The sequence below is a fragment of the Nipponia nippon genome, unplaced genomic scaffold (assembly GCF_047370975.1).
Source record: "Nipponia nippon isolate SJK-2023a ecotype South Korea unplaced genomic scaffold, ASM4737097v1 scaffold_19, whole genome shotgun sequence".
NCBI lineage: Eukaryota > Metazoa > Chordata > Aves > Pelecaniformes > Threskiornithidae > Nipponia > Nipponia nippon.
In genome coordinates this window covers 1,519,331-1,534,458 of record NW_028262335.1, presented here as the reverse complement: position 1 = coordinate 1,534,458, position 15,128 = coordinate 1,519,331, and the positions used below count along the sequence as shown (strand labels likewise).

The 15,128-nt window shown below is 62.1% G+C and overlaps 3 protein-coding genes across 5 annotated transcripts; all 3 read right to left on the bottom strand.

Moving 5' to 3' along the window:
- Positions 1-2,881: 2,881 nt before the first annotated feature.
- Positions 2,882-8,884, bottom strand: FBLIM1 (filamin binding LIM protein 1). 3 transcript variants are annotated; one of them, XM_087755771.1, is made up of 9 exons: positions 8,805-8,884; positions 6,219-6,563; positions 5,233-5,441; positions 4,738-4,871; positions 4,532-4,643; positions 4,269-4,438; positions 3,981-4,159; positions 3,760-3,877; positions 2,882-3,421 (listed from the first exon to the last, which is right to left on the bottom strand). In XM_087755771.1, exons 2-9 carry the CDS (start codon positions 6,242-6,244, stop codon positions 3,308-3,310), a joined length of 1,062 nt encoding a protein of 353 aa, XP_087611897.1. In that variant the 5' UTR covers positions 6,245-6,563; positions 8,805-8,884; the 3' UTR covers positions 2,882-3,307. The 3 variants fall into 3 exon arrangements, with proteins under 3 accessions (XP_087611897.1, XP_087611896.1, XP_087611898.1); XM_087755770.1 differs by lacking the exon at positions 8,805-8,884 and adding an exon at positions 7,618-7,695; XM_087755772.1 differs by lacking the exons at positions 6,219-6,563; positions 8,805-8,884 and adding an exon at positions 7,618-7,689.
- TMEM82 (transmembrane protein 82) lies at positions 8,571-11,971 on the bottom strand. The gene is made up of 6 exons (XM_009463458.2): positions 11,651-11,971; positions 11,494-11,566; positions 11,077-11,251; positions 9,774-10,182; positions 9,105-9,292; positions 8,571-8,998 (listed from the first exon to the last, which is right to left on the bottom strand). The coding sequence occupies exons 1-6, from the start codon at positions 11,727-11,729 to the stop codon at positions 8,936-8,938; spliced, it is 987 nt and encodes a 328-aa protein (XP_009461733.1). The 5' UTR covers positions 11,730-11,971; the 3' UTR covers positions 8,571-8,935.
- A 117-nt stretch (positions 11,972-12,088) lies between these two features.
- SLC25A34 (solute carrier family 25 member 34) lies at positions 12,089-14,477 on the bottom strand. Its single transcript, XM_087755774.1, has 5 exons — positions 13,742-14,477; positions 13,138-13,203; positions 12,624-12,776; positions 12,406-12,540; positions 12,089-12,322 (listed from the first exon to the last, which is right to left on the bottom strand). Exons 1-5 carry the CDS (start codon positions 14,228-14,230, stop codon positions 12,140-12,142), a joined length of 1,026 nt encoding a protein of 341 aa, XP_087611900.1. The 5' UTR covers positions 14,231-14,477; the 3' UTR covers positions 12,089-12,139.
- Positions 14,478-15,128: the final 651 nt, after the last annotated feature.

Sequence of the window (15,128 nt, the reverse complement as noted above, 5' to 3'; positions counted from 1 at the left end):
CCAGCAAAGCCCCGGCGGCTGCTTTGGCCTCAGTTTCCCCTCCCGCAGCGTTTCCCTCTCCGCAGTGGCTCCTTCCCGGCACCTTGAAGGCGGTGATGGCAGAGCGAAGGCACGCGAGGAATCCAGCTCCTCTCTCCCTCTCTGCTTTTCGCCTTTCTCACGGCAAACCAGGGGGAATGCCGAGGAAGACACTTTCCAGCTGGTTTCCCTTTACAGGCTCACTTTTCTTGTGCCACGCCAAAATCTTCGGCTTGCAAAGAAAACCTGAAAAAAAGCCTTATTTGTTACGAAGCAACTTTGGCCACTGACTTAAAAATATTACAGCTGTGCCTGTCAGCTCCTCCTTCAATTTAAGAACTCTCTTTAAAAATCAAAAAAAGTCCTTTTGAGTTGCAAGAAAGATAACTTTTGGGTTTTTTTTATGGGATACACTGTTGTATTCCTGGGAGCAAATCAGGCTCGCAGCAGGGCACAGTATCGGATGCCTTTGCTGGGAAAGCCCGGGGAAATTTTATCCCTGGGCCGCACCCAGCCTGAAGTGAAGAAATATTTGCATTTGCTTCTCGTTGGAGGGCAGCCAGGTTCCTCCCCGCTCTCCTTGGCCTGCCAAGAGGGATTGCAAGAAAAGACGGGCTTATTGCAGCAGCCGAGGAAAGGGCAGGGCCCGGCCGCTGCGATTCGGAGGCGTACGATCCCCTTTGCCCTTTTGCACCGCCGCTGGAAGGAGACAAGCCCCCTCGAGGGGGTTTTTATGCCTGGGTGGTCTTGGGGGAGCTCTGCAAGGCTTGAGAGGGCTCCCAAGGAGAGCAAGAGCTTCGTATTGCTCCATGCATGATTTGTATTTATTTTATTTTTGCTAGCAGACCTGGGCACTTGCTAAAGCGCTCGCAACAGGGTGAGGAGCCCAAGGACGGGCTGAGCCGTCGCAGCCGATGTGGGCTCGCTCGGCAGCGGGATGGGACCCAGCTCCCTCAGCCCCACCCCTGTGAAATCTCCTCCACGCAGCTTGGCCGGCGCTGGAAATTCCTCGAGATTCTCCTGGGGGAAAACACGGGGCCGTGCTTTTCAGGCTTAGCAATGCTCCCCGCGCCTCGGCTTGTAATGCTTCTCCTGTTATCCGAGAAGAAAATGGCTTAAATCAGTCTTTTATCCTCTTACCTCCACGTCCATCCATCCCTGTCCCTTGTCATCCTCTGCTCCTGGAAAAATACGCCAAATCTGACCGCTTCTGCGTCTCATCGCCACGTTGCCAAACTCTCCAGCTGCACCTTGCCCTTCTCCTCGCCCTTCAGCATCGTCTCCAAGGCTTCATGTTGACAAAAACCTTTCCCTGCCTGCCTCCGGCCAAAAATCACCGCAGTCCCGGTGCTAACAGCCCCTTCTGGCTCACTCTGCGGGGGAAATACCCGACCCCTTCCCACCGTTAGCTCCGCGGAGGGGTAGCGTAGCTTGCTGAGCACCCAGGGGTGCTGCGCAGAGGGTTTAAGCCAGCGTGCAATGCAGTAACACATCCAATACGCCGCTCGGCATCGGCGTTTCCATCCTCCCTGAAAACCTCGCTTGGAACAATACCTGTATTGCCAAAAAACGGGCAACCCTTTGCCCCCGGGGGCTTCCCTTCCCCGCTCCCTTTGGCCACCGCCAAGTCTGCCCACGTCTTTTTACTTTTTTAGCATCATTTTGCTGCCTGGTTTTCCCCACAGGGCGAGAGGCTTTGGAAAGCGAGAGCTGACTTCGAGCAGGGGACTTCCCCAGCGTGGGACACGGGGGGCGTGTGGTGTCCCCACCCAGCCGGACCCAAAGCCACCTACTTACGTGACCGGGACAGGCCGCAACTTTACATTACCATCCTATTTATAAATAAGGTTACAGCAAGTTACGACCTGATGGATGGGCCGTAGACGCACATTATGAACATTGAGTAAGAGGCTCTGTAGATGAGGAGAGGCGGCAGGAAATAGTTGCGGGGTTGGTGTGATTAATCAACCAGCCCGCCGGACTCCAGTGCGTACGTTAACCATACATTAACCCTTTCATTCATAAATACAGCACGCGCTGGAGAGACATCATACGTGACCTAGAAGCTGCTCGTTTTCTTTTTTAGCAGCTCCCTTTTTTCATCGGGAAAGCATTAAACATCATCTCAGATGCTCTTGCTATTTTCTCCCCTCAATTTGTGGCTTTTTAAGCACTTTTGGTTAAAAAGAACCCCCCCTCCCCCCTTTCTCCAGCTGGTTTGCAACGCCCTCGCAAGCAAAACCGCGAAGCACCAGTGACATCCTTGCGCAGATGTTGGGCACGTAGAGAAACGGTCTAATTTCTGCTGGTTTGGACCGAGAGAAGATCAAAAACCTGATGGTGGAGCGATATTATCTTGGATAACGTGCAAAAACGGGGCTGTCCGTCTTTCCCGGCATCCTGGCGCTGTCGGATATAGGAGAAACAGCGTTCAGCTGGAGTTTTTCTGCCTGACGGGGGAATTTGTGCTCCGGCTGCCCTCTGCCGGCTCCGGGACTTGGTTGAGATGGAGCCCAGGCAGTGCAGGCTGTCCACAAAAACAAACAAACAAAAAAACCCAACAAAAACCACCAAACCCACCACCAAACCCCCTTTCATCACGACCACAAGTCACAAAATCCCGAATCCGGCCCCGAAAAATGACACCCCCCCCACTGTCCCCCAGGTGACAGCAGCCCATCGCTGCACCCCAAAGTCAGCTGCGTTACCTTCCTGAGCGACCTGACTCTTGCCACGCCTATAAAATCAAAAAAGTGGCTTTTTTTTTTTCTTCTTATTTTTAAACTTGCGTTTTATGGGTTAGGAATGCAGGGCGGATGAAAGAAACGAGGGGTTTTAAACTCGGGGTTTTATTTAACTGCGAGTAACTAAATCAGTGCCCACTCTCTGCATCACCGCAGAGAGAAATGTTTAAGTGAAACCCCAAGGAAGCTCGAGAAGAAAGGAAAAAAAAAAACAAAACACCCAAGGGAACCAAACCGGCCTCGGAAAAGGAGTTTAAAAAAAGAAATAAGTGAAGGAAACCTCAGCTCCTCTGCCACCACGGCTCTGCCAGGGCTTTTTATGTTCGTAAGGAGCACAGAGCCACGCCGGGACACAACATCTGCGCTTCTCCGCCTGGCTCGCCCGGCGGGACGGGGGGACGGGTACGTTTTGGTGACAAAAACTCCGGTCCTGCAGCTATTTGGGGGTGCAGCGGGCACCCTGGACCGGCCGCGGGGTGCGTCCCGGTGGGTGCACCCCCTTTTTGGTGTCCAGCGCTGGAAGACGGAGGTCGAGCCATGGGGTTTTAGCAGGATGACTCGTTCCGCCGGCGGACGTGGCAGGACTTGCAGAGGAGGTGGTCGTCCAGGGGGTAGCACCCGTTCTCCGTCGGCTCCGGCGACAGGGGCGTCCCACAGCTCTGGGGGCGAGAGGGGAACGGGAGGCCATGCTTTAGGGGTCCCCGTGCCGCATTGCATGCGAGACACTGCGCCATTGCATCCCATCTTTTCTGCAAAACCCACCGGCGCTCCGAAAAAGCAACAAACTACATCAAAAGCGTGAAAAGCTGAAGCTCTCCTGGCTGAACACATCGTCCTTTTCACCTGATTTATTTCCCCCCTCCCTGTCGCTTGCAAGATAAACCGGTGGCTAAAAAATAACCCCAGGTGCTGCGAGCCCCATGGCCGTGCTTTGCAAAGTCTCGGTGCCAAACCCCTCGGCTTTTGGGGGGCACCCCCAGCCCCGCCGGGGCCGTACCTCGCAGCGGTAGCAGCTCTCGTGGAAACTGCGTCCCAGGCACTCGATCTTGTAGGTGTCCTTGTCCTCGCAGGGGACGATGGGGTGCTCGCAGGCGCTGCAAACCACGGCGTATTTCCTGATGGGAGCAAACCAGGGCGGCATCAGCCCTGTGGGGTGACGGGGATGAGCCGAACCCCCCGCAACGTGGAGGATGCTCCCCCGTTTCCGTGCTCCCCAACCTGTAGAAGTCGGCCACGCAATACACCTCGTCCTGCTCGTCCACGGCGAAGCTCTCGGCGCCGATGGCCCGGCCGCAGGTGGCGCAGGAGAAGCAGCCGGGATGGTAGCCCTTGCCCAGGGCACGGACGATGCGCTCCGTGATCAGCCCCCGGCACTTGGCACATTTCTCCAGCGTGGCCTGGGGTTTGAAGGGGGACACGCCGTGAGATGCCAGCTCCCCCCGCGAGGGACCGCATCTCCCGCCACCCCTCTGAGGGTGCTGGTTGTCCCCGAGGGAGGACGGGTACCTGGTAGCAGGCGTCACACATGGGGCGCCCGTCTTTTTGGTAGTAGCGCTGGCCGGCCAGGAGCCGGTGGCAGGTCCGGCAGGTGAAGCAGTCGGCGTGGTACTGCTTCCGCATCGCCTCCACCGTCGGCTCCCGCGGCCCCACCGCTTTGTGGCAGAAGGCGCAGATGTCTGCGGGAAGACAAGAGAGGGCTTCGGTGCTGCGTGCCTCCATTTCCCCAACTGGGGACAAGCCTGCGCTGCGCAGCTGGGTCCCCTTCTTACCTCTGGAGCCGTCCCTCTCCGGGTACCCATTCGCATCCTGCCACTGCGGCTTGCCTGCTTGCTCCTGGCAAAATTTGGGCGGCCTCAATTCGGCAGGGAAGGCAGAAGGGGCCTGGTGAGCGGGGGAAGGCGAAGCCACGTTACATTTATGCTCTTGCAGGTGGGGAAACTGAGGCACTGGGGCAATTGCACCCTATCATCCTCACCTGCAGGGTGGCGGGTGCTGCCAGGTCCAGTTGCTGCAGCGCTGGACCCAGCGCCTCCACAGACAAGGGCTGGGGCGCTTCGGAGAGGACGAGGACCGGTGGGGATGAAGGCACGGGGGCCGCTGGGCGGGTTTCTGGGGCGAAAGCCAGACACGGTGGGTTTAGGGGGGCAACAACGCCCAATAACGCCCCGACAGCTTTGCAGCAGCGCTCGCCGACCTGCCCCAAAAGTAAACGCCGTCCCAGCCAGAGGGGTCAAACAGCACCGATAAGCGCCCGGCGATGGAGAGCAAACACAGCCCTTCCCCGGCATCCGGATCCATCCCGGGATGGGTGTGGGGATTTGGGGAATAACCCCCCCCCCAAAAACCCACATCCCCTCCTGCCTGCACGCGCATCCTTTAGCAAAGCAGCATCCTTGGCACCATCATCATCCTCCCGGCACCACCGTCATCCTCCCGGCACCACTCGCAGCCCCCCACGGACACCCCTCACCTCCGTTGGGCAACGCGGGGGTCCGCGGCGGTGGGGTCCGGGGGTGACGGGTGCCCGGGATCTCGGCACCATCTGGCCGCGTCTCCCTTTGGGTTTTCTCCTTGGTGGCCGCCTCCCTCTGCGGCGGCACCAGGGTGATGAAGATGGACGAGGCGATCCTCTTCTCCGCTTTCCCCGGCAGCATCGCGGAAGCTGCAGAAGGGCCGGACCTGGGTTTGATTTGGGGGAAAATAAGATAAAAGAGAGCAAAACCCGTGAGTGCACTGGCAGCTCCCACAGCCGCGCCGCCCTTCGGCCTCAACCCGCCTCCCTCCTCGCCCTCCCGGAAAGGGAGAAGGAACGAGCGTCCCCGTCCCACGTCACAGCAATAAATGGCCTCGTGCCTGGGAGGACACAGGGTAAAGGGTCCCGGTGAAGCAGCATCCAAAATCCCCCTTTTTCCTGCCTCTGTGGCCAAACCCCGCCCCTTTATAAATGTTTTAACCCCCTTTATTTCCTCTTATTGCCCCCACCTGGGATTAAACTCACTGTGAGCAGCAGGAAAAAACCCACCTTTCCTCTTAAAAATGGGGTTACAGTAGGATCTGCTTTTGCAAACCCTTTTTTTGGGGTGTTTCTAGGTCCCCTGGCTCCCCGTTCCCTCCCTGTTTCCCCACTACTCACTTCCAGCTCAGGGCATCCCCCCCTTTTTATTTTTGCAAATGGGGAAACCGAGGCACGATACCGCAAATCGCCGCGTCCCCGTCACCGCAACGGCCCCCGAGCATCGCCCGGCGGTGCAGGCAGGATGCGCCCGACCCCGATAAACCCCGCTCGGGAAGGAAAAGGGCTGTTTATTCAGCTTCCCAACGGGAAAAGCAGCCGGGGCGAAGCTTCCCCTTCCCAAACGGGATGGTTTGGGGGGAGGAACCCTGAGGCTTCAGCCGGGGCACCGCACCGGTGAAGTGGGATTCATCCCCGAGATGAATTGGCAGCCTGAAAAATACCTGTGCGATGAGTTGCCCGGTCTCATGCCCCGGCGCAAGGCAGCTCCACTCCCCCAAAATCCCACTCACGGATGCGGGTGCATCCTTTCGGGGGGCGGCCGGTCCCCCCGTGACGGAGGAAAAAGCTTCGGGATGTGCACGTTGGTGACTTCAGCCTCTGACTCAAGCAGAGGAAGGGATTAAAAAGAAAAAAAATAAAAAAAAAAACCCCCAAGCGGCTTCGCTCCCTCCTTCCCTCCCTCCCCGCCGGCAAAACCCCAAACGGGCTCCGGCGCTGCCAGCCTTCGCCTGGCCGCTCGAATCCTCGCCTGCGGGAGCCGCCGGTTTTCCTCTTCCCCGGCCGTGCTGCAGAAAATAGGGGAGGAAAAAAAAAAAAGTAGTAATCATAAAAAAACAACCCGAAAAAGAAAAAAAAAAATAATCTGCAGGGCTAATGGGAACCATGTGCTCATCGCATTCCTCTTTGTGCCGGGGCTGACGGGATCCCGACGGCCCCATCGCGGGACCCCCTGGATCCCCCGCAGCCGGGGGCCGCTGGGGTGGTCGAGGCCTGAGGGGTGCTTTCATGGGGTTCACTCTCCCCCTTTTTTTAGGGGTTCCCCCCCCCCCCCCCCGTAGCTCCATCCCGTTTCGGGATGGCCAAGGCCCCGCTGGGAAGGGTCCCCCCGGTTTGCTGCAAGCATCGCTCCCCGCAGTCTCCAGGGGTGGGAGCCCAGGTGGGACCGATGGGGACGGGGCCGCTTATGGGGCACCCCCGCATGTCCCCCAAAATTGGGATGGGACATGGCCCTCCCACAACTGTGCCCAGCCCTGGGGACCTCTTGGAGAGTGCTTTGAGGGTGCCCAAGGGAGAAGGGACGGGGTGGGGGGATGCAGCCCTTGGTGTCCCCTTGTCCCTTCCCCGAGCGGCCTCGCTGTCCCCTTGTCCCTTACCTAGGGGGTGGCCTTGCAGCCCCCCGCAGTCCCTTGTCCCCCACGGGGTAGCCCCACAGCCCCCTGTCCCCTGAGTGGCGGTGGCCCCACCGTGTCCCCCCCAGCCTGGGAGCCCCCCGTCCCCTACCTGGGGGTGTCCCCAATCCCCTACCTGGGGGCATCCCCCGTCCCCTACCTGGGGGTGCCTCTTGGTCCCCCTGTCCCATCCCAGGGGGGCTCTGCCGTCCTCATCCCATTACCTGGGGGGTCCCATGTCCCATCCTGGGGGGTCCCCTGTCCCCTACCAGGGGGTGCCCCCAATCCCATACCTGGGCTATCCCCTACCTGGGGGTGTCCCCCGGCCCCTTCCCGGGGGGGGGGGGGGGGTCCTACCCTGGGGGGGTGTCCCCTACCCAGGCGGGGGTCGCCTGCCCGGGGGTGGCCCCGCAGCCCCGCCTGCCCCTCGGGGGGTGGCCCCGGCCCCTACCTGGGGAGCCGCTGCCGGTCCCTCCGTGCGCTCCGGGGCGCGCCCTGCCCGGCGCGGCGGGGGCAGCGGGAGGCAGAGCCGCCCGGCATCACCGCCCCTTCCTCCCTCCCTCCCTCCCTCCCTCCCTCCTCCTCCTCCTCCTCCTTTCCTCCTCCCCCCGGCCTGCCCCACGGCCGCGGGCAGAGGGAAGCGGGGGGCACATGTCCTTAGGGTGCCTTATAGGACATGGGGTGCCCCATGCACCCCCCTAAAGTGCCCTGTATGTTCTCAGGGTGCCCTATGCACCCTGGGGTGCCCCATAGGCCCTTCTGACTGCCCCATGCACCCCAGGGTGCCTCATGCCAGGGACCCTAGGGTGCCCCATATGTCCTCAGGGTGCCCTCTGAGCCCTCTGGCTGCCCCATGCACCCTGGGGTGACCCATGGCCCCTTGGGTGCCCCTATGTGCTCTGGGATAATCCATGCCTCCCAGGTTGTCCCATGGACCCCCCCCACAATTGCCCCAGGCACCCTCAGGGTGCCCCATACAGCCCCAGATCCCCCAACACCCCTAGAGGTTGCCCCATGTGCCATCCCATACACCCCCAGGATGCCCATGTGCCCTATACAGCCCCAGGTGGCCCCCTATGTCCCCATATGCCCCCATACTGCCCCAGCCCCTCTCCCGCTCCCCGCCCAGGGCTGGGGGGGCCTTGCCCAGGGAAGCAGCCGCTGCCGGGGCCTCCTTGCCTCTCCAAATCGTGCACCCCAACTGCACAAGGCCTAGTGGCACGGCACGGCCAGCTGCAGCCAGGTGGGGAAACTGAGGCACAAGGGCACCTCTCAGCTGGGGGGGGTCACCCCTTCCGTGCCTCGGTTTCCCTTCCCAGGGACGAACCGCACCACCCACCTCCTCCAAAAAGCCGCACCGTGGCCATTCCTGAGCCCCTCTCCGGCTCGCTTTGCCCACAGATTTTGCTGGAAAAAACTTTATTTTCCGAGATTTATAAGCCCCCGGAGGCCCTTGCACCGTGACGGTGAGGCCCTGCAGCTGCCGAGGACGGGGACATCCATCAGCATCCCCCATCCGCAGCGGGATGAGGGAGCAAACCCCCAGCACCGCCACAGCCTTGCGGGGTCCCCCCAAAAACCAGGGGCTGTGTGAGCCTCCCCCCAACCTCCCCCACCCCATGGGATGGGGTCGAGCACCTTCCTGGAGCCCATTTTCCTTTGTCGCCATGGGGGATCTGCCACGGGGAGGATCTGGGGGGTGCCCGCGTTTCGGGAAGCCAGGTGAAGCCACCCTGAGTTTCTGATGCCCGGTTACACCCCGCGGCTTATCAGGATGCCTCCTCTGATCCTGATCCTGTCCACCTATCCAACCGAGACCGCTGGGTGAAATCCTACGGGAGATGGAAGAAGAGAAGCAGAAAGGCTCCTCACCGTGGCCTTGGGGCTGCCGCCAGCCCCTCACCCTGGCGTCGTGGCGGGGAGGTTACCCCATCTCACCTGCCGCCGGCATGCCTCCAACATGACACCAGCACGGAGCAGGCACCAGAGCTCTCCCAGCAGCGAGATGAGGACGTGGAGGATGTCAGTCCAACGGCCAACGGTGAGGAGAAGGATGAAGAGGCCGCCCATCCGTACCAGCACCATCTGGTAAACCGGTTGCCCGCTGGTGCTCTGCCGCGGCTCCTCTGCAAGGACACGGCGTTGGGGCGGCCACCGCGGGGAGACCCTGTTCCCTCCCCAGCCCCACGACTGGAGGACGCCGTGCATCTCAGGGATGCTACGGGGTGGCTTTGCATATAGCCCCCGGATGCCCCTATACAGCCCCAGGATGCCCCTATACAGCCCCTATACGGCCCCAGGTGGCCTTCTGTGCCCCCATATAGCCCCAGGATGTCCCATACAGTTCCACAGACCCCCAGGATGCCCCATATAACCCCTATACAGCCCCAGGATGCCCCATACACCCCCAGAATGCCCCATATACCCCTTATACAGCCCCAGCATGACCCCATGTTCCCATGCAGCCCCAGAATGTCCCATACACCCCCTATAACCCCAGGATGCCCCATATACCTCCTATGCGCCCCCAGGATGCCCCATACTGGGACATACCCCCCTCACCCCCAAAAAACACCCCCATAACTGGGGGTTCGGTCCCCTTCTCACCTTGCATGTAGATGACCAGCAGCGTGTAGCAGATGGTGAGCGGTGTCCAGAAGCGGACGGCCTCCGCCGTGGAGAGGAAATCCCGGTTGATGAGCGCCACGGCGGCCAGGTCAGCCACGGCAAAGGTGATGGCCAAAGCGTTCCGGAGCAGCTGGGGGATGCCGTGACCGGCGGCGAGGAGGAAGATGCAGATGCCGCAGTAACGTGCTCGGCTGTGCAACTCGTAGAGGGTGCAGACGTGACGAGCCAGGCGCCCGGCGTAGGCAGCCAGCAGCCCCGCCAGCCCCACCGCCAGCGCCAGGTTGCAAGTCCGGTGAGGAGCCCCTTCCAGCAAGAAGCTGAGGCTGCAGGACACCCCGCAGCCCAGTGAGTACTGGCACAGCAGGTAGAGCTGGCTGCTGTGGGCACCCTGCAAGAGCGGGACAGCACCGTCAGCCGCTGTGGAGGTTGCAAAGCAGCGAGGGAATGCATGGCGGCAAAGCAATGCATGGCTTCCTCCATGCTGCAGCCTCCTCGTAACAACCACGGGTGTTGCAAGCAGTGAGGGGATGCATGGCTGCAGAGCAATGCATGGTTTCCTCCACGCTGCACCCCCATGGGTGTTGCAAGCAGCTAAGGGGCTGCACAGTTGCAAAGGCATGCCTGCATGCAAAGCAATGCATGGTTTTCTCCATGCCAGGCATCCTTATCCACCCTACAGAGGTTGCAAAGCAGCAAGAAGATGCATAGCCTCCTCCATGCCATGGCTCCCATATGCCCCACGGGTGCTGCAAGCAGCAGGGCGATGCATTATTTCAGGCATACCACAGCCCTCATCCTCCCTGCAGGTTTTGCAAAGCTGCAAGGGGATGCACAGTTGCAAGGCAATTAATGGTTTTCTCCATGCTGCAGACCCCTGTAGCCCCACAGGCGTTGCATGCAGCAAGGGGATGCAGGGTTGCAAAGCCATGCATGGTCTTCTCCATGCTGTCTCCCCTGTCCTTCCCATGGGTGTTGCAAAGTTCCAAGAGGATGCACAGTTGCAAAGGCATGCATGCATGCAAAGTGACGCACGGTTTTCTCCATGCCAGGCATCCTCCTCCTCCCCATAGAGGCTGCAAAGCAGCGAGGAGATGCACGGCTGCGAAGCCACGCACGGTCTCCTCCATGCTGCAGCCCCTATAGCCCCCATAGTTGTTGCAAATCTGCAAGGGATGCACGGTTGCAAAGCAATCCCCTTGCAAAGCTGCAAGGGATGCACAGCTTCACGGTTCCCTCCACACCACCGCCCCGCTGTGCCTCAGTTTCCTCCATCCCGTCTTACCTTGCCGAGGGAGAGGACAGTGGAGACGGCGCGCAGGGAGAACTCCAGCACCACCAGCGCGGCCACGCGGGACCCCACCAGCGCCAGCACGCCCGTCAGCACCACCACGTGCAGCGGCTCCAGCACCCACCGCCACGCCCGGATTGCCTCCTTCTCCGCCTGCCTCTCCGCGTCGCTGGGGACAGCGAGGGGGACGCTGAGCCGGGCGGGACGTCCCCTTCCTCCTCCGCCACCCCAAAATGGGGCGACAGCCTCAGAGACCTCCCCCGTGCTTTGCAGCGGGGAGAGGAGGGTGCAGGAGGCCTGCTCAGGCCACCGCCAGCACCCGTGGGTGCCGAGAGCCGCCCCCCGATACCGGATCCCAAAAGCGACTCCCAAAACCAAATCCCCCGGGAGGGAAGAAGGGCCGGGGCTTACTTCAGGCACTGGATGTAGAGATAAACCTTCAGGAGGCTGCAGAGCACCGAGACGGCACAGGCACCCACCAACCCTGCGGGGAAAAGGCAGCAGCGGGTCACCGGCGTCCCCCGGGATATCCCCAAGCCGTCCCCATGCCACCCCCGAGGGCTCTCACCTTGCAGGAGCGCATCCAGCAGCGCCCAGCCCCACGCCAGCCCGGGCAACGCCGGCAGCCAGGACCCCAGAGAAAACATTTTTGGTGGAGAGGAGCCACGGCATAGCCAGGCCCCAGCTCCAAGGTCCACGGGGCGGAGGCTGGGAGCGGCCCCCCCGGCTAGTAAATCATTGCCGGGGCAAGTGAGGGCAGCTGGAGCTCAGCTGCTCCACCTGGGGCTCCAGCTGCCCCATGGAAGGGAAATTAGGGTGGCGAGAGGGACGCAGCGATGGGATGCACATGGCGGGGCTCGGGGACCGCCAGCACCTTTAATTCCCCCACCCCGGCATCGCCGTTATCCTCCCCAGCCGGATCCATCGTGGCTTTTCAGGTCCTGGCTTTGCAGGGCACGAAACCTCCCCCTCTTTGCACCGCCCCAAAGACCCCGAAACGACGCCAAAAATAGAAAAACCCCTTTATTAACGGCGGCGGTGGGGCCGGGAGCCCGTCCTACGGCCCCGGGGGCTGCTGGTGCTGCACCATCTTCCTGAGCTCGTCCCAGAAGAAGAGGCTGAGGACGGTGTGGGGGCCGAGGCGGAGGTAGACGGCGCCGATGCCCTTGTACAAGCCCAGCAGCCCCTCTTTGCTGGAGATTTGCAGGATGCAATCCAAAAAACCCCGATAGAGTTTGCCCTGGGGAGAGAGGAGCCGGCTGCGCACCCCTGCCGGACGCAATCCTGGGAAAAGCCGTGTGTCCCCCCCATCTTTTGCCTTACTGTGCCGTCGGCGTCCACCGGCTGGTTGTAGAGACGGGTGCTGACCACGTCGAAGGGCGTCATCGTCACCGCCACGGCCACGCCGCTCACCATGCCCCCCGCCAGCACCGCGGCCCAGCTGCCCTCCCCGAACCACTGCGGGAAGCGCCGGCCGTCAGCTCTTCCCCCAAAGAAAAGGGGAATGGAGGGAGCCGGGTCCGGCGCCCCTTCCTCCTCACCTGGCGCTCGCAGACCCAGTCCTTGGCGGAGGCGAAGGTGGCGAGCTGCGCGGCCGAGCCCACCGCCACGCGCGGCACAGCGCCCGTCACCCCCCGCCACAGCCCCGCCACCCCGTGCTGCTTGTAGATACTCTCGAAAGCCCCGGAGATGCTCTGGGGAAGAGAGGAAATTTGGGAAAAACGAGAACGGTGCATCCCACTCTGGCAAAATTTCCCACCCCGGCATGCAAAACCCCATTGCTCGTCGGTGGCACGAAGCCACCATGGCCCCGGCCGGGTGACGCCGGTCCCGAGGGGTGTCCGGATCCGGTGTCACAGCTCCGCGTCCCCGTCGCCCCCTCCCCATCCTCGCGCCGTTATTTATAGCATCCATACAGGGCTGAGCTGCCAAACGGCAGCTTTAAATACCCGGTGGCCAAAATAGCGTTGGCCTCACCGGGTCCCGGCGCGTGCACGGCCAAGGTGCCACCGAATTGTGTCGTGTCCCCCCCCCCCCCGCCCCATCCCCGCTCACCTCGTGGTTGTGCTGGTGGCCCACGGCCACCGCCGCCAGCGTCTGGGCTTGGAGGTGGGTCTTGACCTGGGTGGGGGGACACAGCTCCGAGTGACGAACCCCCCAAGCCCCCGCCGGGACAGGCTGTGCGGCCCCCCCATCTCTTTTTAGCAGCTTTTGGGGGGGGTCGAGCCCCTCGGGCACACGTGGGGTGCCCAGATGTGTTTCCAAGTGGCACCTCCAGACTTTGAACCCCATTTTCCACCCCAGGGCAAAGGGCCCCCCCAAACGCTCACTGCAGCCCCCTCCTTTGAGCTCTGAACCCCCAAAACAGGGGAGACCCCCCCCAAAAGGGGGAAACCCACCCCGATTTCCTTCTGAGGGCGTTCTCCCCTCGGGTTTCTGGGACAGGGGGGGATTTGGGAGAGAAAAGGGGAGGGGGGAGAGCATGCACAAAGCAGCCCCACGTTTTTGGGGGTGCAAAGCGAAGCAGGGGGAGATGGGATGCACCGAGCCGGTGTTCACAGGATGCAGCCCGCTCCAGGCTGGCCAAATCTTTTAAGGGGGGGTCCCCGAAATTCCCCCCCCCCCGATACGAGGGCTTCTGGGGCAGAGCGGCACTCACCAGGTACGCGGGGCTGCCCACGAAGGCTCCCACCGCCCCGGCCACAGCCCCGGCAGCCACGGTCCCACCGGGATACCCGGTCCAGCCGGCGTCCTCGGCGCAGGAATAGCAATAAAATCGGACGCCGTTCATCAGCCCCTGGTAGAGGAGGCCGGCGGCCAGGCCCTTCTGCAGCCCCCGCAGCCCGTCGGCCCGACAGACGGCCCCCACCGCCCGCAGCACCCCCCGGTAGGGCCGGGGGTAGGTCCCGGGGGGCTGCAACTCGCCCTGCAGCTGCAACCGCGTCTTGACCACCTCCAGCGGGTTGGTGAGGACGCAGGCCAAGCAACCGGCCGTCGCTCCCAGCACCAGATCGGTAACCGGCGGTACCCCACCAGTGGGAGAACCCGGTGCGACGCGGGGACCGGTTTGGGGGGGATAAGGGAATTCATGCAGGGAGGCGGAGGGGGGCCCGGGGAAGGGTGCGAGGGCCCCGGCGCCCGCCGCCATGCAGCACCTGCCCGCAGGGATGGCCCCAGGCTCCACCTTCCCCCCCACTGCGGGGAAACAAGAAAAGGGGGGAGCGAGCGAGCGAGCGAGCGCCGCCTCCCGCAAACCAACCCCCCCCACCCCAAAGCCGCCCCCCCCAGTTTGGGAAGGGATATGGGGCAAAGGTCAGGCCCGGGGGCGCGTCCCCCCCGGCACCGACGTACGCCCGGCAGCCAAATCCCGGCCCGGGCGTCCTCGTCTCACGTGACTTGGCGGTGCCCCGGCGCAAATAGGGAAAAAAAGGGCCGTTTCTGCAAACAAAAAGGCGGGATAAAATTGAAATAAAAGGCGAAGAAGGGCGGTTTCGGGGGGCACGGGCGGCCAGCCCCCCCCCGCCGTCAGCCGGATGAAGCCCAGGGGGCGTGAGGACTGGCCAGCTCATTGCGCTTGTGGGGGGTCTCCCCCCCGTGCCCACCCCTCTCGGCGTCACCGGAAAGCTTGAAATCGGAGCTTCCCAGGTCCAAAAGCTGCGGGGGGGGGGGGGTGTCACTGTCCATCCCCTGTCCCCCCGCCATGGTTTCCTATTTTTAGGGCTCTGCGGTGACCCTGGGTTTGCACCACGGCGTAGCCACGGCCGAGCCACTTCGGTGATTGCTGGGACTGGGGGGGAAAAACCCCAAAGTCCCCAAATCCTCCCACCCCCCGGCTGCCCCATCCTTGATATCCCCCCCTTTGGTCCCAAAAGGCACAGGAGGGTTAATGGGGAAGGCGGGGGCTGGCCCCACGGCTGTTTATTCCTTGTCTAGACTGGGAATATCTCCCAGATCCAGGGATAAACAGGGCCGGAGCGTCGGGACGGATAATTCACAGGTGAAGCTGTGAACGTGCCCTGCTGCAGGGTTAACGCCGCCGGGGCTCA

What these genes read in the sequence shown, in the direction of transcription:
- TMEM82 (XM_009463458.2), bottom strand. Translation starts at nt 11,729, where the DNA reads ATGTTTTCTCTGGGGTCCTGGCTGCCGGCGTTGCCCGGGCTGGCGTGG. An exon ending in GCTGGATGCGCTCCTGCAAG is followed by an intron (nt 11,567 to 11,650) that starts GTGAGAGCCCTC and finishes TTTTCCCCGCAG; the next exon opens with GGTTGGTGGGTGCCTGTGCC. An exon ending in GCTGGTCATCTACATGCAAG is followed by an intron (nt 9,293 to 9,773) that starts GTGAGAAGGGGA and finishes GTGTCCTTGCAG; the next exon opens with AGGAGCCGCGGCAGAGCACC.
- SLC25A34 (XM_087755774.1), bottom strand. Translation starts at nt 14,230, where the DNA reads ATGGCGGCGGGCGCCGGGGCCCTCGCACCCTTCCCCGGGCCCCCCTCC. An exon ending in GCCACCAGCACAACCACGAG is followed by an intron (nt 12,777 to 13,137) that starts GTGAGCGGGGAT and finishes TCTCTTCCCCAG; the next exon opens with AGCATCTCCGGGGCTTTCGA. An exon ending in CGGTGGACGCCGACGGCACA is followed by an intron (nt 12,323 to 12,405) that starts GTAAGGCAAAAG and finishes CTCTCTCCCCAG; the next exon opens with GGCAAACTCTATCGGGGTTT.
- FBLIM1 (XM_087755771.1), bottom strand. Translation starts at nt 6,244, where the DNA reads ATGAGACCGGGCAACTCATCGCACAG. An exon ending in CCGGGCAACTCATCGCACAG is followed by an intron (nt 5,442 to 6,218) that starts GTATTTTTCAGG and finishes AATCAAACCCAG; the next exon opens with GTCCGGCCCTTCTGCAGCTT. An exon ending in CCCCGCGTTGCCCAACGGAG is followed by an intron (nt 4,872 to 5,232) that starts GTGAGGGGTGTC and finishes CTTTCGCCCCAG; the next exon opens with AAACCCGCCCAGCGGCCCCC.